We start from the raw sequence: 24,274 nt of genomic DNA, 5'->3' as shown, positions 1-24,274 counted from the left end.
TGTAGCAGGCTGTTAATTTAGGCAAACATTAGGAGTACAAAACTTGAAAATTACAAAAGTTTAGGAAAAGGGAAGTTTCCACACAATTACTTAAAATGCGCCTACTTAAACAGAACGCACACTGCATATCACACATCACTCTGAGCTATATCAAAAAATTTTTTACGTGGATCTTTGTAAAATTGTGACAAAGAGAGCAAAAACCTCGTACACATGCACACTGACACATCGTGCAAGTCCGCTTCAGATCCTTACCGATTATCGCGAATTTTCCTAAAAGCAAAGGGGGCTTTAAATAACAATTGTTTGCTGCAGTCACTAGAAGCCAGCTTCGTATTCTAAAAGCAAAAAAGATGTATTTTTCCGGTCAGTGGATCTCGCTACTCACAGTATTTTCACGCCACATATGCATTTCAAAATGGAAATCGTAGTTGCCTGTGAGCTAAATTGTCCAAGATATAGTACCACAGTAGAATGACTTCCTCCCCTCCTCCCGGACTGACCGGAGTAGAACCCCTTCCCTACCCTCCTCCGGGAGTGTTGCGCGAGACTGAAGACTGCGCACTTCCCTCCCGCTTTCCCCCCTTGCACGTGCGAGATTGAGCCTCGATGTCGGGCTTATCCTCGCACGCCTTCACTCGCACATAGAGCATACGGCGCGCAGCGACGATTTCATCGCCATCGGACTTTACACGGAACCTGACGACGACGCTGACGACAGAAGTGCGCCTGGGGAGTATATAATTGCTATGGCAATAAATGGCAACATGAACATAAAGAAATATTCAACGCAACTAAGAATTGAAATACCAGAGTTTCTTAGCGTGCGTGCGATGGCTTGAGGCGCACAGTATGTGCACAATTTCAGATTGTGCGCGGTGCCGCTGTGATTTCGTAATGTCATCACGCATGACCTCAGTCCACTGCACCATTGCGTCAACACATCGGAGGATCTTGTATGGCCCGAAATAACGTCGCAGAAGCTGTTCCCGAAGTCAACGTTGGTGTATTCGTGTCCATGACCAAACGCGTTCGCCGGGCTGGTATTCCGCATAGCGTCGTCGGATACCGTAGGGTTGGCTATTGATCTTTTAGATGCGAAGCAGCTTATGGCTGGGGCTTTGTCCGTCCCTCCGTCGCGTGGCGTCCCACACCGCCACAGCACATGCGCGTCCCCTCCCCCACTCTCTTCTCTCCTACGCTCCCCCTTTCTCTCATCTAGGAATCCTCTACTGCACGGAGCAGCGCCCGCGTGCCACACCCCCACAGCGCATGCGCGTCCCCTCACCCTCTCCTACGCCCCCCCCCTTTCTCACCTCTAGGAATCCGGAGCGGCGAGCACGACAGGTGGTGCGACAGCTGCATACTCCGTTGGGGGCGCCACGGTAGTTCCGCGGAATGAAAATGACGGAATGCGCACCCCCCATTCTCTCTCCTGTGCAGCTCCGCGATGAGCGCTCGAGCCCTTGCCGCGAAACCATCTCCCGCTCAAGCTAACCACCTCCCCGCGGCTTCGCATCCACACATGGTTCCCTTTAGTAGCTTTCTCCCCGCTGCTTCGCATCCACACATGGTTCCCTTTAGCGGGAGATGGAGTAATTTTTTTCCTGTTCTTGATGCGTATGCATGTTAGCTATCGGGATTTTTCGGATCACCAAAAGCTCGTTTTGCTAGACTCACTTAGCTTGAACTGGCGCAAAAGAATCCAAGATGCGCTAAGAGGAAGGGGTAGTTATTTCTAGGTAGCCTTTGTCGCTGACGGTCGGTAGCTGGGCGTTAAGTGTCGTCAATCGGATTGCTTGAAGGGCGTCATCCGCGTTCTTTTCTACACGGCCTTGCTACATCCAACTGTTACGTACGAAACGACGGTATTCGAAGCATTGTGTTCCCCATGAAAGTACATTGCTAATGTACCTGCGTTTTCATTATTCAGGCCCTTCGTAAGGCCATTTGTGTGCCATTCTTGGCCGGTTGTCCTGCGGTGGCTTGTCTGGCTGTGTTAAAAGATCGCCTGATATACATCCGCCGTAGAAGCTGTTTCTCTGTCGCTGATGAGGACACCTGGGGCACGTTGTCGTAGCAGGATATCCTCAACAAAAAAGTTGACAGTCACTTTACGCTGAACAGGATGAAGGTGAAAGCCTGTCCACTCACGAGACATTCATTACTTGGAATTTTCATTCTAATGCGTTGTTACTTCCTATTGCTTGTTTTCTCCTACGAAAGGTCATGGGTTCGAGTGCTCGAACTTACTTTGCCCTAGTTAACACCAACGGTAGCGCGTTCGACTCCCACCAGAGGTCGAGGGTTCGACTCTCTACCTTCACGATGTCAACTGGTATCCAACTTGGAGATATGACCGGTTCGGCCACATCTCCACGTGTGTTCAACTCCCACCAAAGGTCGTGGGTTCTAGTGCATTAATTAACTATATTCTAACGCCGCACCGGAAAAAAATAAAAGAACAAGAAGAAGCGGCGTGAGGTTTTTCGGGCATCGGCAGTTTCGGACCGTCCCATGTCTTCTCTGCCCCTTTCATTGTAAATAAATCCATTCTACATCCGTCACAAGTGGTGGGAGGTGCGGGGTACTGGACGCCCTGGACCACCCAGTCCTACCAGATCTTAGCAGAAGCAGACGCCTGGCCGGACTACCACCGGAGCGAACAAGCATGGTCGGCGCCCAAGCAGGCCGGTCAATGAACACCACCGAAGAGGGCATCGATCAAGTCAGCCCGAGACCAAGGCAACCGAGCTACTATACGCCGGAACCACGCATATTCTCCGGTAAAACAGACGAAGACGTGGATGACTGGCTGAGGCACTATAAAAGAGTTAGCCGCCATAACGGGTGGATGACGTCCGCGCAGCTTGTGAACGTTGCATTTTCTCGCCGGTACCGCTCTACTTTGGTTTGACAATCATGAACATGTGCTGACTACTTGGGAAACTTGTCCAAGAAATGAAAGCCTGCTTTGGCGACTGTAATTCCAAAAGGAAGAAAGCGGAACACACGCTCTCGCGCAGAGCGCAATTGCCTGGCGAAACGTGCGCAACGTACATTGAAGAAATATTAAAGCTATGTGGAATTGGCAGCGCGAATATGCCGATGAAGACAAAGTGGGACATCTTAAAAGGCAGCGCCGAAGACATGTACAATTTTCTAATCACAAAAGAAAACCTGAACACTCCTCCCGAATTCCGGCAGCAATGTTACGCGTTCGAAGCTCTGAAGACCCGCAGGATCTTACCAAAGTTCGGGCGCTTGGACAACGTTACCACAGTTGCAAGTATGGACAGTCGCTGCCTGCGAGGACATCGTCTCGATCGTCCGTCGAGTGGTTCAAGATGAGCTAGCACAACTTCATCGAGTAGACGCTGGTTATCAGTGCGCGTTTGACGAGTGCTTTCCCGATACACCGCCATCCTGGTCGCGAGAACGGCGCATTGAGCGCCGACCGCCATCGGAAGAACCACACTTAAACAACACGAGCTTTCTGTCCGTCCCGGCGAATCTCAGTCTCCGGCAGTCCTCACCAATCCGTCGTCATACTGCGGAGTACTACCCAACATCTCGACGTGTTCCTGCGGAATACTGGATGCCACGACATGCTCTTGCGGAATCATACCCGGCGCCACACGTACCTGCTCCATTTAGTTCCAACCGCGACCTCCCTGTCCGCTACGCCTGCGGTTCCCGAGGACATATTGCGCTCTATTGTCGCCGCCGCCCGCAGCGAGCGCCACGTCTTTCGGCGTACCCAGCTCGGGAGCACAAAGACGCGTCTGCACAATTCGGAGCCCATCCTCTACGACAACCGTGGTCATACCAATCGCGCGATGTGCCCCCTATATCCGAGCGCAGCCTTACACCGCCACCGACCCGACTGCGCCGTTCGCCATCCCCGCGCCGTCGTCGGTCGTATTCCCTGCCGCAGCTGGGAAACTAGCTGGTGCGGCCGATGGAGGTGCGGTCGCGGGGCGGTCAGACTCGTCAATTCCTCCGTCTGTTGTGATGCTGAAAAACAAGCTGTGTGTAGGTATAGAGGGTGTACAAACTACTGCTCTTGTCGATACTGGTGCCGCTATTTCTGTTATGAGCCTCCGCTTCAAAATCGCTTAGGACAGAAATTGTTGTTCAAGTGGGATCGCAAAGAAACTTTTCGTGGAGTTGGAGGTGAAATGTGGCGCCCTGTTGGAGTTTCTTCGGTTTTGGTTGCAATTGGTGGACAGAGTTTTAAAGCCGAGTTCACTGTGTTGCTCCACGCAACTCATGATGCAATATTTCCTACGTGGATGCAGTGCTACCCTTGACTGCGGGACTGGAGAGATTTTAATACGGAGCACGTTACCAAGCGCCATACTTGATGATTTGCAGACTGATCAAGCCGACTGTGTTTTCGCTGTCTCAAGATGTGTTCCTGCCTGGTCGCACAGCCATGTTTGTTCCCGTGTGTTCTTCACGTGTCCGGATGGGATCATGCAGCGGTCTTGTCGAGCAAGACCACAACAACGCCCTTAAGGAGAATGTGTTGGTTCCCCGATCTATTGTTCAAGCCATCGACGGGCGTGCTTTCTTGTGGACAGTCAACGCTTCTATGAGCCGGTTTCCCTGCCTGCCGGACTAAAATTGGGAACATTTGAGGAGCAAGTAACAATTGATGTACGAACAGTTGCAGCATCTTCAGACATCCGTCATCCATTGCCGAGCTATTCGGATGACTTGCGACGTATGATTAACAAGTCGTTGCCGTCTTCCGAGCAAGATGTACTCTTACAAGTGCTTACCTGCCACACGTCAGTCTTTGATTTTGCTCAAGGCGAGCGTTGCTGGATGTTGCCGGAATCCCGCATGCACCATCGCACTGCGCAAGCGACTCCGATACTCCAGAAACCCTTTCGCGTATCTCCAACCGAAAGAAAAGTGATCGCCGAACAGGTCAACGACATGCTGCAGAAAGGCGTTATTCAGGAGTCTTGCAGTCCTTGGGCAGCTCCTGTTATACTAGTGTAAAAGAAAGACAACTCCTGCAGATTTTGTGTCGATTACCGTCGCATGAATGCCGTCACAAAGAAAGACGTGCATCCCTTATTACCACGAATCGACGATGCTGTAGACTGCCTTCACTCCGCCTCGTACTTTTCGTCGGTTGACCTCCGGTCTGGGTACTGGCAGATACCGATGCACCCGTCTGACGGACTCTGAGTTCAACGTCATACAGTTTGGCTTATGTAATGCCCCAGCAACCTTCGAGCGGTTTATGGACTCCATTCTCCGTGGTCTCAAATGGGAGATCAGCATGTGTTATTTAGACGATGTGATTATTTTCGGCCGAACATTCCACGAGCACAAGCAGCGGCTCGGCGTTGTTTTGTACTGCATCCAACAGGCTGGCCTTATTTTAAACTCTAAGAAGTGCCATTTTGGTGAGCGTCAAGCCCTTGTGCTGGAATATCTCGTCGACGAGGACGGTATACGGCCAGACCCCCAAAAGATTTCTGCTTTTCGCAACTTTATGCAGCCGAAGACAGTGAAAGACCTCAGAAGTTTCCCGGGCCTTTGTTCTTATTTTCGGCAGGTTTATTAAAGACTTCGCCGAGCTTGCTTGGACCCTGACTAACCTGCTTCGCAAGGACACTCCCTACGTATGGTCCACTGAGTGCGAGGCTGCCTTCGAGCAGCTGAAGTTTTTGCTCATCTCTTGGCCACTTCTCCGTCATTTCGATCCGGAAGCGGTCACCGAACTGCATACTGATGCAAGTCGTGTGGGCGTTGGTGCTGTGCTCGTCCTGTTTCACGACGCTCGCCAACACGTCGTTGCCTATGCAAGTCGTACTCTGACCAAAGCAGAGAGAAATTATACAATAACGGAACTGGAATGTCTTGCTGTTGTTTTCGCCATCCACAAGTTCAGACCATATTAATACGGCCACCATTTCAAAATTGTTACCGACCATCATTTTCTCTGCTGGCTCGTTGGACTGCGTGACCCAGCTGGCCGGTTGGCTCGGTGGGCCTTGCGGTTCCAAGAATACAACTTTTCCGTCGCTTACAAGAGTGGTCGGTGCCACACAGATGCCGACTGCTTATCTCGCCTTCCCTCTCATAGCAACGGCACTGATGACGATTTCGACGACTACTTAACTGCCATCTCATCGGACTTTCCTGACTTCGCCGTCTTCCAGAATGAACAACAGCGCGACCCTTCACTAAAACCGATTATTGATGCGACTCACCGATCCGAACGGCCTACACCACTTGTTATTCAAGACGGTGTGCTCTACCACAAGAATTATTCTAACAATGGTGCTCCACTGCTCCTCGTCGTCCCAGAATGCCTGCGCCTTGCGGTACTTCGGGCCATGCATGACGACCTTACATCCGGGCACCTTGGATTCGCTAGAACGCTCCATCGCCTCCGACAACGTTTCTATTGGCCTCAATCGTGGAAGACAACCAAGCAGTATGTCGCCAGCTGTGATGTATGCCAACGCCACAAACAACCGACTACAGCTCCTGCAGGAACGCTCCAACCAGTTAGACCGCCGACTTCACTTTTTGAGAAAGTAGGTATAGATTTACTCGGTCCCTTCGCCAAGTCTTCCACCGGCTGCCGCTGGATCATCGTGCGCGTGGATTATTTAACACGGTATGTTGAAACAATGGCACTTGTCGCAGCTACAGCAGCCGATGTTTCGGGGTTTCTTCTACATTCGATTATCCTCCGCCACGGGGCTCCCCTTGTGGTGATAAGTGATCGCGGCCGGCAGTTCACCGCTGACGTCGTGGAAGAGTTACTACGCCTTTTTGGAACACAATATCGCCATTCTACGCTTTACCATCCGCAAACCAATGGTCTAACCGAGCGCACCAATCGTGCACTCGTCAACATGCTTTCAATGTATGTCTCAGCGGATCATAAGAACTGGGATGCCGTATTACCGTTCATCACGTATGCCAAACATGAAGTCACAGGATACGCACCTTTCTTTCTCCTCTACGCTCGCCATCCTTAAAGTTTTCTCGACACCATACTTCCTCTTTCACCTAACGAAGATGCTTCTGTCGCGCAGATATTGTGTCGTGCCGAAGAAGCACGCCGACTTGTCCGGCTCAGAACTCTATCGTCGCATGCTCATGCTAAGGCTCGCTACGACGCACAACACTTGCCGGTCAGATTTGCCACCGGTGACTGTGTGGCTGTGGACACCGGTTCGGAAAAGGGGACTGTGTCAAAAGCTTCTTGCCAAGTATTCGGGCCCGTTCGTCATTCTGCGATGCTTGAGTGAAGTGACCTACGTCATCGCTGAACTGACGGCTGATAACCGCCGTTCACCCAAGACGCAAGTCGTGAACGTCGCACGGCTGAAGCCATACCATCAACGCGAACTCTGACTCGCTCGGTGAGCTTCGTCTAACCCGGAGGAAAATGTAACGCCGCACCGGAAGAGGATAGAACAACAAGAAGCGGCGCGAGGTTTTTCGGGCGTCGGCTGTTTCGGACCGCCCCATGTCTTCTCTGCCCCTTTCATTGTAAATAAATCCATTCTACATCCGTTACAATATGTTAATTAAGTGTGCCCTAATTACCACACAGGTCGTGCTGGCGCTTCTTCGCCTCGGCTTCACGCTGTCTTAAATAAATTGATGGCCTATTTCGCCCTAATTAACATCAAAGGTCGAGGGTCTTGATTAATTTCGCCCTAATTAAGACCACACAGGTAGTGGGTACGACTCGCACTAAAGGTGGATGGTTCGACTTCCTATGTATTTTGGTGCCATAACGCCGGACGCCATAACTCCGCACATCGGATCTTTCGCCCCATGAGCCATGTAAGGCTTTCTCTTAATTCAGCCCTTTCGACCGCACTTTCTTTGTGCAGGCGGCTTTTTGTATCGGCGTAGCGGGTAATGTAGTCGGCAGCCACGGCGATGCAATTATTTCCGGATGTTAACACCCCACCCAATGAGTCCATCCCGATCTGCTCGAGAGCTCAGCATGAAGATTGAATAGGCTGCAGCAACCCGCTTGCCTTGTTGGTTGTGTCTTGCGTCACTGACAGTCTCGTCGTGTCTTGTACTGGGGGACGTTGGTGGTTCAGAAACGGACATTAATACACCTCTTGTAACATTGCTTGCCCACAGGAGAACCCAAGGTGCGCAGAGGTCGGATCGTCACCCGATCGGCACCGACACGAGGCATTGCTTTTATGTCGGTAGTGGAATTAGGTGTTATCTTTACGATAGCTTTATCAACATATTGTTCCTGGCGGCAAAGTAGAGCAACATGCAGTAGGGGAACAAAAAAAAGAAGAGACTGATAGTTCAGAAAGCATAAGCACCAACTTGCACAAGAGCAGCAGGCTTTGTACTTTTTTGTATCTTTACGAGATCTCATTCAGCATTAATTGGAATGGCTGGTGGTGCTACATGTAAAGTGTGCCGCAACGAAGAGAACATCGAACAGTTGCTGCTCCACTGTTCTCGATTCGACATACAAAGTCGGTCAATGTCCAAGGCATTACATGGACTAGACGATCGTCCTCTGTTCGTGCAGGCGATGGTTGAAGCCCGTCACTAACGGTCATTGGCTCAAGAGGCCTGTAACTGCGGCTCATTGACTGAAAGCGCCTTTAACTGTGGGGCGCTTTCTCACGAAGCTGCACAAGTTTATTCACTTCCCCCAAATAAGGTATCCAACCAGAGGTTTTTCTGGTCAACAACAAGGCCTTCTCTTTCTCTCTCTCTGGTAGTGACGGACACCCATCCTATATAACCGGCGAAGCTTACAAGGGAGGGGAATAACCTAATCGAATTTAACAAAAATTTATAGGGTGTTCTGGCAATTTAAGTGGGACCCTCGCTCGCTCAGGTAATTTATCAACTGAATCGAACGACAATAAGCTTGAATCGAACGGAAAATGCTTGTTCTGCCGGCGCAAAATAGTTTGCAGTTTCAACTCTCTGTCTAGCTATTCATTTCATAAATGTGCGCTGTGATGGCGGTATTCTGCATCTTGCTGATTAGCAGGGACTCTAATATCGCCGTTTTTTACATCACACGCGCACTCGACGTTATCATCACCACGGTATGTGTCATCTTTCGTAAAAATGCTCTTTGGGGTGAAAAAGATATGTTCACTCTAATGAAGGTGGAGACTTATAGCATGGTGGTCAGCCTGCCATGCCCCAGTGACTGATGATGTATATGAAATTGTCACGGTAATAACAGGACAACTAACAGCCCGCTACACAGAAGAACAGCTCCGATCGAGCAGCACGGCTTCGTCGTCTTCATCTCCCTTCACAGAATCCTCCGTGGAGCGCAAAATAAAGCTTAAGCAAACTGTACCCGCACAACACACGGAAATGCACTGAATTGACGTGTCATTATCCCCCCCCCCCCTTCAAAAGCATCGGTGCAATGCTTTCGAAGCATGCGTAACATGGACCATTTCACGTGACCATTTTTTTGAAATGGTCACGTGAACCATTTCATAACATTTCAGCGTGCGTCACATGGCTTCATTCCAGCCACGTGGACCATGTCCGGTTTTGAAGTACGGCGGGAGCATCGCGCCCTGCTCTCTGGGACAACTTTATAGTTGACGTTATTTTGGCGTTGAAGAACCCGGTAAGGCCCGAAATAACGACGCACAAGTATCGCCGACCTTACGCGTTGGCGTACGCGACTCCAGATCCATACTTTGTCTACGGGGTGGTAGGTAACTTCTCTGTGGCGGAGGTTGTACATGTGAGCATCGTAGTGTTGCTGAGAGCGAATGCGCAGGCGAGCTAGCTGACGATCTTTCTCTGCACGCTGAGCATATTGGGCAGCATTCACTGGGGTATTGGCTCCGCTCAGTGAAGTTTGCTGTGATTGCTGCGCCATCTGTCTCAGCGCCGCCAACAATAATGAGACGGCCAAAGCGCGCGGGGGCATTCGTAGGCGCGGCGTCGATGGTGGTGTTCGGTCTTTTCTGGAGTTAAGACAATGTCATCCTTCCGCTCGACTAATTCTAACCCATCGACTGAAAGCGTACGGAAGAGGAACAAGTGCCGGTACTGCTGCGTAAAAAACTGCCACAGCCACGAAGGCCAGCCTGGCGTGAAATTGTACCGGTTTCCTGGCCGCCCGTGGGAGCAAGAACGACGAAAAAGATGGATTGTTGCTGTTCGAAGAGTTAAGTAATTGTGAAAACAGCGTTCTCCTAGTGTCAATGTAACTATATGCTTTAAGGTCTAGCCAGGTCTAGCTGCTTGAGATTCTGCAACTGTATTTGCGTGTTTTGCGCGGTTGGAAGTGTATGGAGCACGTTATGCACAGCAAGCTTGCGTAGCGCGAAATTTTACGCGCGAATTTGCGCCTCAAATGGCTGCATGCGAATCTTTGTGGATTTGCTTGCATGCTTGCAGTCCGGTAATTAACTGTTAAATTGCGTTTTTCTGTGATACTTTCAGCGAAGTAAGTAAACTCGGTTTGCGTTGATTTTGGGGGTAGTGATGGTGCGTGTAACATCTAAACTTCAAATGCCTTCACCAAGTGGCGCCCGCCGTGAGACTGCTCTCTCTCGTCAGCGCTATGTGGCGTGTTTGCCTCGTTTACCGTCTCGTGAAGAAGTCATTCGGTGATTGCATGTGCGCTCTTGCTTGCGGCCGCATGCATAGGGCACTGTGTCGTCAGTATGAACTGCGTAGTATTCGCAATCATGCTCCTCTTCTTTTCTTCGGCGAGAATGACGGCTCGCCGTGGATGCCGAAGCAGACGAGCAGGATCTGCTCCAAACACTTCGTGAACGGCGGAGTAGCCAATAAACGAAAAATCAACACCTAGAAACACTTCATTTATAGATTTGCAAAAATGCGTTTCTGCGCACGTCGGCCACGAAATGAACGAAATACTGTAAATAGGCAGAGCTGCAGTTGGACATTTCTGTGACCACGCACCGGAATACCTGGAAACTTAGCAAAAACGACGTGTAATCACCGAATGTCAATTTGGGACTTCTCATTCAAAAAACGTCGCGGTAGCATAATCTTGCTTTGAGCTAGTTGCAATGCGCCGCAAGCTCCCGTCCTGTTTGTGTGTTCGTCGTCTTCGTTTAACTTGCACTGCAGATTTTCCTCCAATAAGTCGTGGTAGCGTGTGCGCTTCCGCTTATGCGTCAAAACCACTTGCTGATATAAAAATGCATGCATGTTCTCCCTAGCTGCAAGGAAACGTCGTACATTTGTTTCCCTTGCTGAGACTGACCGACGGCGCCCTCAAGTCGGCGCCGTCGGTCTCCTTCACGTCGTAAACGTGGCCCGCCACATACAGCTTGTCTCCTTTGTCGAGTATAGGCGCACGATGGTAATTTTCAATACAGCTTATCGGCTTAAAGCCGCAAAACAACACACGCGACATTTTGAACGTCACGCGCGCGTTGAAACACGTTCAGGGGGCTCGGAGCGGCCATCTCAGTGTTTCACATTCCTACCACCATGAGCGCTACACGGCGTTTTGTCGTATTCGGTTGTAGCGCCCTCTGTTCACTGTACGGAGCCTGTAAGCGAAAGCGTCGGGCAGAAGCATTACGTCTAACATTGTGGTAACCTCGCGGCCGTCAAGCAAGTGGAAAGGAGTGAATCCTGTGGTTTCTTGAACTGCGGCGTTATAGGCGAAGGTTACGAAGGGAGAAACGCTGTCCCAGTTCTTGTGATCCGCGTCGACATACACTGAAAGCATGTCAGCGATGGTCTTGTTGAGCTGTTCGACTGTGGATGATAAACAGTCTCCCGACAATGAACAGTGCCGCTGAGGGTCATCACTTCTTCCTGAAGTTGCACTGTGAAAGCCGTCCCTCTGTCGTTAATAACCACTGCTGGTGCACCATGGCGGAGGACGATAGCATGAATGAAGAAGTTGGTGACGTCATTAGCTGTAGCTCGTTGAAATGGTGGTTTTATGGGCGGTGGCTTGGCCGCTGGCAGTCTGCGCATGTCTTCACGCAGTGCTTGACGGTACGGGACAGTTTAGGCCAGTAGTACTTGTGGCGGATCCGTGCGAGAGTGCGCGTGAACCTCGAATGTTCAGAAGACGGTTCGTCGTGACAAGTATGCAGGATCTTTTCTCGCATCGCATATGGCAACCACCAGACGATCGGTTTGAGAGCTGGAGGCAAAGCTTTGCTTGTACAAGACGTTGTTGCGAATAATAAGCGACGAAATTATGCGTCGGAATGCCCGCGGTGGCTGCGTAAGTTGGCCCTCAAGGTAGTCGATGAGCGGGCGAATCTCCAGGTCATCACGTTGTTGCTGAGCCAAGTCAGACGCATTGACGGCGCAGAGGAAACTCGTCGTTAGTCAGTTAAGGTGGAATCGTTTCTACGGGAGCGCGTGACAGACAGCCGGCGCCTGTGTCCTTCCGGCTTGACTTATAGGCAACCGTAACGTCAAACTCCTGAAGGCGAGGACTCCATCGAGCGACGCGGCCTGAGGTGTCTTTGGAGGCCAGCAAGCCAGCACAACGAATGGTGGTCACTGACTTCGTTGAAAAGTCGTCCGTAGGGATACGGTCGGAACTTGGCTATGGCCCACACAACAGCTAGACATTCTTTATCCGTAGTCGAGTAGTTCGATTCAGCCGATGATAAGGTGCGACTAGCGTAGGCGATCACTCTTTTGATACCTTCTTGCAGCTGCACAAGGACGGCTCCGAGACCGACATTGCTTGCGTCCATGTGCACTTCGGTGTCGGCATCTTTGTCGAAATGACCTAGGATTGGAGGAGTCTGGAGTCGTCGTAGGTTGCAAAAAGCTCGATGTTGCTCTAGGTTCCAAACAGAAGCGACATTGTCCCTTGGGAGATAAGTTAACGGCAAAGCTATTTCTGAAAAGTTTGGTACGGAGCTAAGGTTATACGCGCAAAATTTCAAGAACCGATGAACCTCGTGCTTGTTCGTAGGCGTTGGGAAGGCAGCAAGAGCTCGCGTTTTTTCGGGATCTTGGCCTATTCCATCGCAGCTTGACGTATGACGAAGGAATTTCGGATCCTGGGGTGCTATGCAGGATGCGCCGAGTTTCTCGTTCACCCGAGTTTTACCCGAGTTTGCTCGATGGCAGTCAGTGAACGAAGATAGCAAGGAACGTGCAATAACAGCAGGCAAAAAGAAATGTCGAGATAAAGCCGCGTATGACAACATGAGCGCACCCTGCGCGGCACAGTGCTGCCGGGCTTCAAGCACACAGGACTGCGCAACAAAACGCGCCAGCGCCGCGTATTGTTAACGTATTATCGCAATTTAGCAATACCGTCACTGTCCCGCTGTCTGTCTGCACACTTGCCGTGAGCCGCTTGCCACGCCTTTATCGGGCGCGTCAAGGGCGTGCCTCCTTTTTCGGGCATTATCTTTCTATCCTCCGTCGAATGCGAACAGGGCACATGCGGTGCATTCTTGCACCTATACTTTCCCTCAATCGAATACTTTGAAATACAACAAATAAAATAACCAACATTTTACTTCTTAAAGTATCGGTTTTTTGTTTTGAATGCTGTAAATTTGTGATGACAAACGGACATATAATGAATTATTAAATTTTGTACTTTTTTGCCGCGAGTGGCGACAGTGAGGCGAAAGCTTACAAGCGGATACAATCTAGAGGGTCACACGCACGAGGGAGTTCATGCGGTGAGCAGTCGCCAGGGGCGCTGCAGTGCTATGTTCGATAAAGTCAGTCATGACAACGATCTGCCCATTCCCTGTCTAATAGGGGAATGGCAACGCAGTGCTGCGGCATGGCTGTTCACCGCAGGTGCTTCACTGCGGCGGCTATTAAGACCGCCGCTTTACCAACTGAAACGACACTTTAGCCATAGAGACGGGAGCAACGGCTGTCGCTGCAAAATGGCTGTGTGGTATTCTGGGTCCGTAGTGACGCAGCACAATGAAAATGCACCAGTTTATCTGCGTGCGCGAAGTCTCCGCGATGCATTGCGAACACGAGCGTGCTGCCCAGCGACACAGTTCGTCTCTTGTCACCGCTTGCCCATTGAAGGTGCCTCCGTGCGCATGTGCGCAAAATTTGAGTGTGTTGTTCACTCCAATGTGCTTGCCGATTGCCTCTGCTGCTGAGCTAACAGCGATCGCAGATGGATATCGTAACGACAGCGCAGCAATCGCATTTTGCTGGGTGAGGGCTGTTGTGTGCAGTTAGGAAATCTTCGAACGCAGGAAGGTGTTGCAATTGTTTAGTGTGCCGTGCTTGTGATGACAAAATGCCATTGCACTGGGTGTGTTTGCGCTGACCGCTGACCGTGTTTGCTGCACTATATCATTGACAGAGCAGCCATCTCAAATGACAGCTGCGATACGTTGCCGTTGGAAAACACTACGCACTGCTCAAGATCGTCGTCCACCACGGCGCATCGACGCCTTGCAAGCAGCTACAGTGACGTGCGGATAATTATTGCTGTGCGCTACGTAGCCACAACGCAGGCAATGAACCGTGTTGTGGGGTCATCACAGCCCAAGAAGACATATGCATAAGGCAGCGAAAGTCGACGCTTTTTTTTTATAGTGGTGCTGAGTACATCACCGATGACAGTGCGTTGTGCGTGTTTTATTTCGCCGGTCAAGATTGTTAATTCCTCTCAGTTCCGCACCACGTCGCTGTTGTCGAAAAATAAGTTGGGCGTGGCCCAACCGTGGCGGGCGCGCACAAGAGTTACATGCCTTGCTCGGGGCGTGACCTATGGTTTTGATTGACACGCGAACTCGGGCCAAACTCGTACATCGCGAAACCCCTCTCGAGTTAAACTCGGGAGCATGGCGGCGGCAGCAGCAGCCTGTGTCATCGCATCCAGCGGCGGCAAGCGTCAATATGACCATCTGGACCCGTTCAGCTACATGACCGACGTAGAGTTTCAGCGTCGTTTTTGCCTTTCCAAAACGTCAGTGCGCTGGCTGTGTGACGAGTTAGGCGAACGCCCGTGTCTGCGGAGACTGCGTGGCGGGCATATTATGCTTTCCGAGCACAGACTGATGTGACTAGGCTGCGGAGGAAAAGTTCGTGCGATCGCTTCGGCTCTCTCCTGTTTCAAGCGCTGCTCGTCCACCGCGCCCTAGCCCCAGGCCAGGTCCGGCGTCGTCATCGGAGTACTGGGGCACCTACGAGCACCTGGGGTTCAACCCGGGCCAACCAACCTGCGTAGGCGAAGTGGTCACATTATATTGGAAGACTCAGAATGGAAGCCGGGCTGCCTTCCGATGCAACAGGTGCCGAAATCAGTTTTCGCAGTTACACGGTAAAGCTGCACTGCAGGGTCAAAGAGGCGAAGGACGTTACTTCGCCAACACGGACTGCCTCTGCCATCCGAACGACCACCTCTCCAGGCGGCAAATGATTTGGCTCACGTATTGCGTGAGCAAAAGCGTAGACATATGGCTGTTGAAGGAGATGACCGGTGACTTGTTTCCTCTATAGGAGCACACCATCGCCGACAGGACGAACTACCCCCGTAAGGTCGCGAGGGACGAGCTGCTGGCGCGACCTCCACTTGGTACCCCGGGTAGATAGCGCAAATTGATGAGTGCCTTCTTCGCGGCGAGCAAAAGTATACAATCGAGGCCGCCTAATGACGGGCGACAACTTTCCGCCAGCCGCCAAAATTACGGCGGTGTTAAAGTTGGGGGCCCATGGGTGTTCGGCATGTTCTGCGCGACCAGAGGGGTGTTGCGACTTTCAAAGTATACCGACGAAAGGCGGCGACGCTAGGCGCCATTATTGCAGCCAATGTTCAACCGGGGACCATTATTCATAGTGACGAATTGGCCGCATACAAATGTATCCCAAATTTAGTGGATGCTAACGGGGCTATGCCTCAATCCGCATTGGTAGACAGTCAACCAAAGCGTGAACTTTGTGGACCCCATCACGGGCGTTCACACGCAAAAAAAAGAAAGTTATTGTCAAAAAGTGAAGCGCTCCCTCGTCAGCGATGGGTACAGGGTAACTGCACCGATGCTGGAGTCCCACCTGGGATGCATGTGGTGGCAGTCAACATCCACGTGCGCTGCAAATACCCTTTCGTGCGTTTGTTAGAAGCCACGGATCGCTCGGGCTAGCCACTACAAAGACTCTTTCCTGCGGTTGTTAGAAGCCATCGATCGACGCTTGCCAGTATGGAGGTGTATCGCAAAGTAAAAGAAAATAAAGCGTAGTTTTCTGACCCTTGTATGTGTGCTTTCCGGCATTCCTGTGTGCTTACACGGTAAGCGCGCGGCAAACCACTTATGCGCTAGCCGACGCTCACTTCGTCCTGTAGCTGGATGCGCGCGCTACTCGCAGCTTTTCTTTAGCGCGAGCAACGAGCGATCTGTAAAAAGCCCAGTGTGAAAACCAGGCGCACACCAATCTCTGCTCTGAAATGGGAGCGCAAGGACGTAGCGAGCCGCACCAATCCAATCTAGAGCAAAGGAGCAACGAGCGATCTGTTGGAACCCAGTGAGAAAAGCAAGCGCACACCAATCGGTGCCCGGAAATGCTAGAGCAAGCACGTATCGAGCCGTGCCAATCGAATCCAGAAAAAAAAGAGGGGGGCGAGCGTCCCCTCGTGGCATAACGCGAAACGTATTTAAATACAAATTAGTCTAATACACATTCCGTGTACATCGTGGAAACATTAAAATGCTTACAACCCACGTTAATGTGACTAATATTATTGTACTAAATGAATTTATTTTATAACTTGCTTGTGCCTGTATTGCACTCGGTGGAACGACAAACAAGTGAAAGAAGGCACGACCATGCACCGACCGTATGATCACGTGAGCCCCAGTTTGTCGACCGCCCATATGGCAACGCCCAAGGGATAATAGCCACCCAGAGTGAATCAAGATAAACCAATGAAATTGGAGGTGTGCCGATGGACAAACGTCGTCTTGTTACCATTTGTTCTTTGATCTTGGGGCGTCGCCAGAGCTCGTGAAGATCCCGAGTTTCGCCAAACTCGGGGCATCCTGCATAGCACCCCTGGTAACAGAAGTGGCATTTTTCGGTCTTGACCAGCCAGCAGTTCTGAGCGCTTTAAGTACTGCACAAAGACGCTGAAGATGCTGCTCGAATGTCTCCGAAAAAACGACAACTACGTCCAAATAAATAAGACACGTTTGCCACTTAAGACCGGACAAAACAGTGTCCATCATTCTTTGAAAAGTCGCAGGAGCTGAGCACAGGCCGATAGTTAGAATCTTCAATTTAAACAGTCTGTCAGGAGTAATAAATATGGTATTTTCCCGGTCACAGTCATCGACCTCGATTTGCCAATAACCACTGCACAGATCTGTGGATGAAAAATATCTGGAGTGTCGAAGTCGGGCTCCAGCGAGTCGTCGATGCGAGGCAGCAGATAGACGTCGTTCGTTGTGACGTTGTTGAACTATATTAACACTGGTGACGCCCATGGGCTTGTAGATGGCTGAATGATGTCGTCAGCAAGCACTTGTTTGACTTGTTCACCAATAGCGTCTTGTTACCTTCGAGACACACGGTAGGCAAGCTGTCGAATGGGTCTTTCGGAGGGTTCGGTTATAATTCTGTGCTTCGCAAGTAGTGTCTGCTTGATTTTGACGTCGTGGTAAAGCAGTCGCTAAAGGAAAGCAAAACAGAGCGAAGTTTGGGATTCACATCGAATTGAATAGTAGACTGCTTTTCGTCGTCATGTGGGACAGAGGAAAGTTGCGCGAGTGATAGGCTGGTTCTCGCCTTGCCGATTTTTTTCGAAGTAAGCGACAACAGCGTGCCTCATGAAGTGTTGGTATTCGCGACAAAAGTTCGTGATTAGGATTTCAGCAGGGTGTTTGGGCTGTTCGAGGAGGCCGCGGACGACGCATACTTGACGAGAGAAGAGGATGGACACATTGGTTTAAACAACTCCAAGGGCAGTTCGGTCCTTGTCGCTCACTACGATAACACTACTATCGGCGATAACGTCGCCGATAGCTATCGGCGACGGTACACTGGAACGAGACGGTATGGTCGCGGAATCATCAGAGACACGCAACGCTATCTTGTGCGATTTGCATTCGTGCGAGCTTGCGTTAGTGAATATGTTACCAGCAGCTCTCGAATATTTAAAATGGCCCCAAATTCTCTAAGAAAGTCCATCACTAAGATAAGCTGTCTGGAGCATTGACGCAGCACGACGAAGGATCGGATGAAGGCAGAGCCACAGATTTGCACTCGGGCAGGGCAACTCCCAACACGCGTCACGAGATGACCACCCGTAGTACGAAGTTGGGGACCATTCGATAGTGTCGTCACCTGTCGGAGAGTAGCCACCAATTCACCACTCATAACGAAGTAGTCGGCGCCGGTATCAACGAGGGCGGTGCCCTGGTAATTGTCGACGGTTACGGTAATATCGGCGGAAAGTGATGCGTCGTTATCAGAAGATGGCGTAGCAGATAAATCGTCGTCGTTAACTTGTCGTGTCGGAGGATGTTTATCAGGACGATCAGCAGCGGCCGTGCCCCTGCAGGTCGCTGTCCTCAGTTTTCCTGACAATGGCATGATCTTGGGGACTCGTTGGTTTAGGGTGCGAAGAAATCCGTGGATCACAAATGGCTTGTTGCGATCAACTTCTAAAACAGATAGAATGCACAAGATAATAAAATGTCAACCTTTTAACGCAACGCTTTTATGGACCATTTGTTGCGCTGTCCACATTATGTTTACTTATATCCAACTGCTAGTGCAGAAGTTCATTCTGTCATATCAATAAAAACAACCGGGGCGGGATTAGATTATATTCACCCTTCAAGAATAAAACTAATATTTGATACAGTTTCGCCTGTTCTTGCTAATATCAATAAAATGTATAAAAACGGTATGTTTCCAACCTCCCGAAAAACCGGAACGATGACTCCCGTTTTCAAGAAATCTGATCGCGAATGTATTATAAATTACCGTCTAATTTGCATTCTTCCATTTATAGTAAAGTAATCGAAAAGCTTCTGTATCAGCGCTTAATGTCATATTTAAAAAAAGAGTTTGCTTTACTCGCTCCCCATCAGCTTGGCTTCCGTCCAGGGTTCTGAACTGGCACTAACTATTTACACGGACAACATTAAACTTGCTATAGCTGATGGATCAGTATTTGGGGCAGTTTTTTTTTTTACCTTACGAACGCCTTTGACACTATTAATCACACCTTTCTCTTTCATAAAGTCGAGCCTTACGGAATTACTGGTGCAGCTTTGAATCTTAACATGTTACTTAGAAAACAGGCCCCAAGCTGTCACAGTCGATGGTAGCATTTTCTGTGCCAAGATAACTAACCAAGGAGTACCCCGTTTAAGGGGGTATGAGCAACAACACTTACATTTCTCTCTTCCAGGTGGTGTTGGTATGAGTCATTGCTTAAAGGGGTATGAGCTATTCATGAGCAACTAACGACGTCTCCTAACGCGTTTGACCAACGCTGCCGCGAACGCGCTCGGGAGCGGGAAGAGCGTTGCGCGTATAGTTTCTTACTATATTACCTAGAGGGAAATCTGGCGCTGCTGCGCTGTGGTATGCATGGGAATGCCGGCATACAGTATTGTGACTTCTTATTAGCACCGTTCTCGGAGAGCCAGGACGCTTTGAAGACGCGTCCGGCTAGCACCGTTCCGTGTGTAACAATAATTCATTTCCTGCTGAAACACCACGTAAAGAGCTGTTTTAGCTTTGCTATTACACACAATTACGTTTTGTTTCATTATTAGGACGTATTATTGGCTGTACAATTATATGAAGCGTTAAAAGTATCAGCTGGCCGATAAAGTTGGCGGACAGACGACAAGATTCTCGCTCGCTTTGGAACAACTTGTCTGTTCTTGCTTTTCTTCGCTTTATTCTGTATTGTAGGTGAGTAAACTTCGACAGGTGTAATATGGGTGAACGAAAGCATTTTATGTAGATTTTACTTTAGGAACGCATTATTTGTGTAGCCATATCCACGTTTTAGACGAAGCCTCGTTCAACAACAGCCAACACAAGCCTCGCAGACAAATTAACCGTCATTCCCATGACGGCAGCGCCCTTTAAGAAACTTGCATAGACAGCAGCGCCAAATTACTCTCTAGGTGTTATAGTGAGAAACTATGGTTGCGCGTGAGCGGGAGGCTTTGAGCCGTCGTCGGCAAGCGGCGTCTGACCACCCCGCGGATATCGCCCGGCGATCTGCTTCACCGGAGAGGATCCCGAATGCCAAGCGCACGACGCTATTGTCGGAGACTGAGGAAGAGCAAGCCGTTCGGCTCGCAAAGCGCCGGAAGCGGGACCACAGCCGTGGATATAGGCAGGTTTTTGACGAAAAAAGAAAAAAAAACTAAGCTTTCACTTTGCATATATATTCGGGGTTAGCTAAGCTAAGCCACATCAAGTTTAATTCGTTCGGGGTGCTCGGCAGGTGAACGAGCTGCATTGCGTACCCTACATGCACAGGTTGTAAATACCCTACATGTCTAGATAGCAGACAACGTTTCTCTTGCGTATTTCACGCGTCGAACAGCACGTATCCAGCGTTCCCGTCGCTCCGCTTCATACGGCTTTCGGAGGAACCGAAACAACCACAAATCAGAATTACGATCCTCATGTTCATGACAATTTACCAAGCAACAATAACGGCGGATACCACGCTTCGGGACCGCGCGCTGCTAAGCGTAATCGTCAGGGCCACCTGCTTTCGACGCGGTTTGTCGAAGCAGAGAGCGCTTGCTTTCCATGTCCGATGAGGCCGGCGGTAGCGCACAAAGTCGTGCGTACGTTTCAAGCACTTTTCGAGTCTGAGAACTACTCACAGAACTCAACACAACGCACAAAACTAGCGAGACCTTTAACTCAAGGTGCACCATCCATCTTAATCTACGCAGCCAACATCGTCGGACGCCACCAGGCTGCGCCACAGTAACTCCAGCGCGCCAGCCCCATTGCAAGGTGAATGCGGCCGCCAGGACAGAAAGTAGCACAATCAACGCGTGCATCTTTGAAGTTTATGGTGCCGGCAAAAAGAAATTTCTACATCACTTCTAACAGCCTAGGGTATCCAAGCAATATCGTTTGGTGCACTTTTCGAGAAAGGAACGCTCTCAAAACGGTAAATATTCGGGCCATATGCAACCTAATCAATTTGCTGCGACTGTACAATTTGTTATAGTATGTCACGTCATGCACACGTCATCTATGTTCATTTTATTACAAGGCATTCATCTCATGTATGCGATGTGATGCATGCATGCCATTTCTGTCATGGGTGTTATGTCATTTATCACGTCAAGAATGCATATCACTCTTGTCATGACATGTCGTGCGTGCGCGTTATTTATATCACGACATGAATGACATGTTATGTATGCTATGCCATTCATGTTATGTATGTCATGTCATGCGTGCATGTCATACATGTCTGCATTTCGTTTCATTCATGGTGTGATTCCACGCATGTCAATAATGTCATACATGTATTTGATATCAGGCAACGCGTTTACGGAAGTGGATTGCGATGTAGATGGCATTGAACTTTGAAGGTAATGAAAAGATGGCGTCGCGTCCGTGAAGTTGACTTCTCTGCTGAGCGGTGGAACATTTGACGTCATTTAAGACCTCGTAATGGCGCTCGGCGAATAGCAGCGCGAGCAGCGAAAGGCAAAGGTAGGCGCAACTCTTCTCTCGTACAGAGCATTTACAGGGTCACTAAAAAGGTTGCGTGAGAGATGCTTCAGGATGTATACATGCCTGTACATCTTACAGTTCAGTGGTGGCAACACAGTGTATCGGTACATTGCTTCAATACTAATCGCACTAAAGTCGAAAGCCATTTAAGAGGCTTCTGCCAGAATTTTTTTATTGCCACTTAGCTATGTTTCAAACGCACGTCGCCGCATAAGCATGCTCGGCGTAGGCCTTCAGCCGGAAGAGCATTCGTAGGTTCAATAGCTTTGGGCGTGGTTTTTGGTGACTTGAGGCCACACACTGAAGTCAAGGAGGGCGGTTGTTGCATTCATGAGTGGTGAATGCTGATCAGCGAATAAATGTTGGTATGAGACCTCAAAGCTTTAGAACTGACGGAGTGGTAGACCTTTCTTTCAAATTTGGCAGGAGATTCGGGGAATCGAGTGGAAATTTTTAATTGATCTATTGAACATCTGAAGACAATAAACAACGAAGCTAATTAAAGCATGGGTTAAATAATGAATTCGACTCAACAGTAGCATTAGTCAGTGACAACGCTTAAACTTTGGGTTTTGGCGAGCTCTGTGCAGGAACCAGTCATTAGGAAGGCTGACTTTTATCCATAACCTGAAACTCCTCGGCGCCTGTTATCGTCTCTTCCTTTTCCTCTTTGTCTAGTTGTTGTGCTGACAGATCATGAATATCAGATTATTCATTTGTGCGCGTGCGCATGTACATTGAAAATGGTCACTTACGAATTCTGCGATGTCAGTTCTTTTTAGCAGGTCAGGCGTGAATGGGGTCTTTGGGTAAGCAAGCTGCGTTGCGAACAGTGTACTCGGGCCAGCACTCTTTCCTGATCCTCCAATGGTGCTCAATGTGCCGTTAAGCTTACCCGCAGCTTCTTTCATCTGTAATGGAGCAAACGCATTAAGGTTTTGTAGAATAGAGCATTTGTCACGTTACTTCGTCGATACACTGCGTGGGCACGAATATATTGTCACACGTATTCATCAGTTATGTGTTCCAACCCTTTCTCAGCAAAAGTGTGCATTGTAATAGAAAAGTATGTCTGAGGCATAGCTCTCTAGATTGAGGATATGGAGACTCCGCATTGGCGAGCTCGAACGAAATATACGTATGCTATCGGCACACTCTTGTAAGAATTCCAATACATTTTTTACCCGCAGTAGATTCTCAATTCAACTTAGCATAATAGTCCTCCGTTCCCTTGAAGAATGATCAGCAATATGATATCGGCATTATCCCTTTCACATGCAATGATCTTATCCAATCATCAAAAAATGTACTGCTTTATTTTAGAGGCAATAAAATAGGAGAAACATATTAGCTTATATTTCTTCATGTGCACAGTTATGGACACATCCTTATAGTGTGCAATAGCGCAAAGGCACTATTTGCATGGGCCTCTGCATCTACACGCACCAGCTCTCGCATTTAACAAGCTGCAGCATTAAACTGGCCTCGTAATTTTTCCCTGCAATGATGTACCATGAGTCCCACCATAACACCTGCGGTATATATATATATATATATATATATATGCCGCGTCTCGGGACTGCACCAAGGGCAAGTCGTTGTTTGCCGTCGTGAGTCATATTACTGCTTTATATTTTGCCTAGCGACATAGGTGGCGCAGCGTCGACAACTCCAGTGGCCGTATTCATGAGCAGCCAGGCATGAGCAAGCGAGTCGGCGGTGGACACAGCGCTGGTCAGGACCCCGAACGTTCACTGCGGGCGGTTATGGTGCGCCGTGTATGGAGGCCAAAATTATTATATTAAAAATCAGCTTCTCAAACATTACATTCGCCGCGAAAAATTGTCGCTTATAAAATTGTACATCATCTTGAGGAGTTCCCGATCCAGCTTTCTGTTGCTCACTATGTGCTGCATGAAGGTTTTTTTCAAAGCCTCAAAAGACGCTTGCGAAAGCAAGAACCACGCGACTAGCCGCGTGCATCTTTCTACGGCCTTTGGCGGGCTTTTCATAGCGGTCGGCGCTTTTCTTGTTGGCACTTTTGCTGCGAATTTAATAGATAATGAAGTTGATTAAAGGATTATGTAATTAGGCAACATACATATTGTCTGGCTTGCTCCAAGCGATGGCAAACAAGCGATTACCTTAGCTCTTTCCAGCAACGTGGCACTAGCGTATATTTACATTTTGGCACAAGTCACGTGAGACATGTGGAATATATTTCGCATCAAAAAAGCACAACATGAAGTGTGCAAATAAACACTACTCGTTTTTGTAACAACAATTTTAGGCAACATGATTCCAATTCATGTATTTGGCACTTGCTGGGTAGTTTCTGCGGGTCATGCACTAATTCGTAGTCGTAAGGTTTACATTTATCTTTTCCTATGCCTAACCCGCCATGGTTTGTCAGTGGTTATGGTATTGGGCTGCTGACGACGAGGTCGCGGGATCGAATCCCGGCCACGGAGGCCGCATATCGATGGGGGCGAAATGCGAAAACACCCGTGTACTTAGATTGGGTGCACGTTACAGAACCCCGGGTGGTCCAAATTTCCCGCGTCCCCCACTACGGCGT

General features: G+C 49.5%; 1 protein-coding gene across 1 annotated transcript in view; it reads right to left on the bottom strand.

The window, feature by feature from the left end:
* The window catches only part of LOC119443797 (uncharacterized), a 454,815-nt gene that overhangs the window by 94,702 nt on the left and 335,839 nt on the right, over positions 1–24,274 (bottom strand). Inside the window, exon 12 of the mRNA XM_037708465.2 lies at positions 22,452–22,607. Within this exon, the coding sequence (XP_037564393.2) occupies positions 22,452–22,607 (156 nt within the window). The remainder of the gene's footprint in view (positions 1–22,451; positions 22,608–24,274) is intronic.

This window comes from Dermacentor silvarum, chromosome 3 (assembly GCF_013339745.2).
Source record: "Dermacentor silvarum isolate Dsil-2018 chromosome 3, BIME_Dsil_1.4, whole genome shotgun sequence".
In the NCBI taxonomy this organism is placed as follows: domain Eukaryota; kingdom Metazoa; phylum Arthropoda; class Arachnida; order Ixodida; family Ixodidae; genus Dermacentor; species Dermacentor silvarum.
Note: the sequence above shows the minus strand (reverse complement) of the source record. Positions and strands in the feature narration are given on the sequence as shown.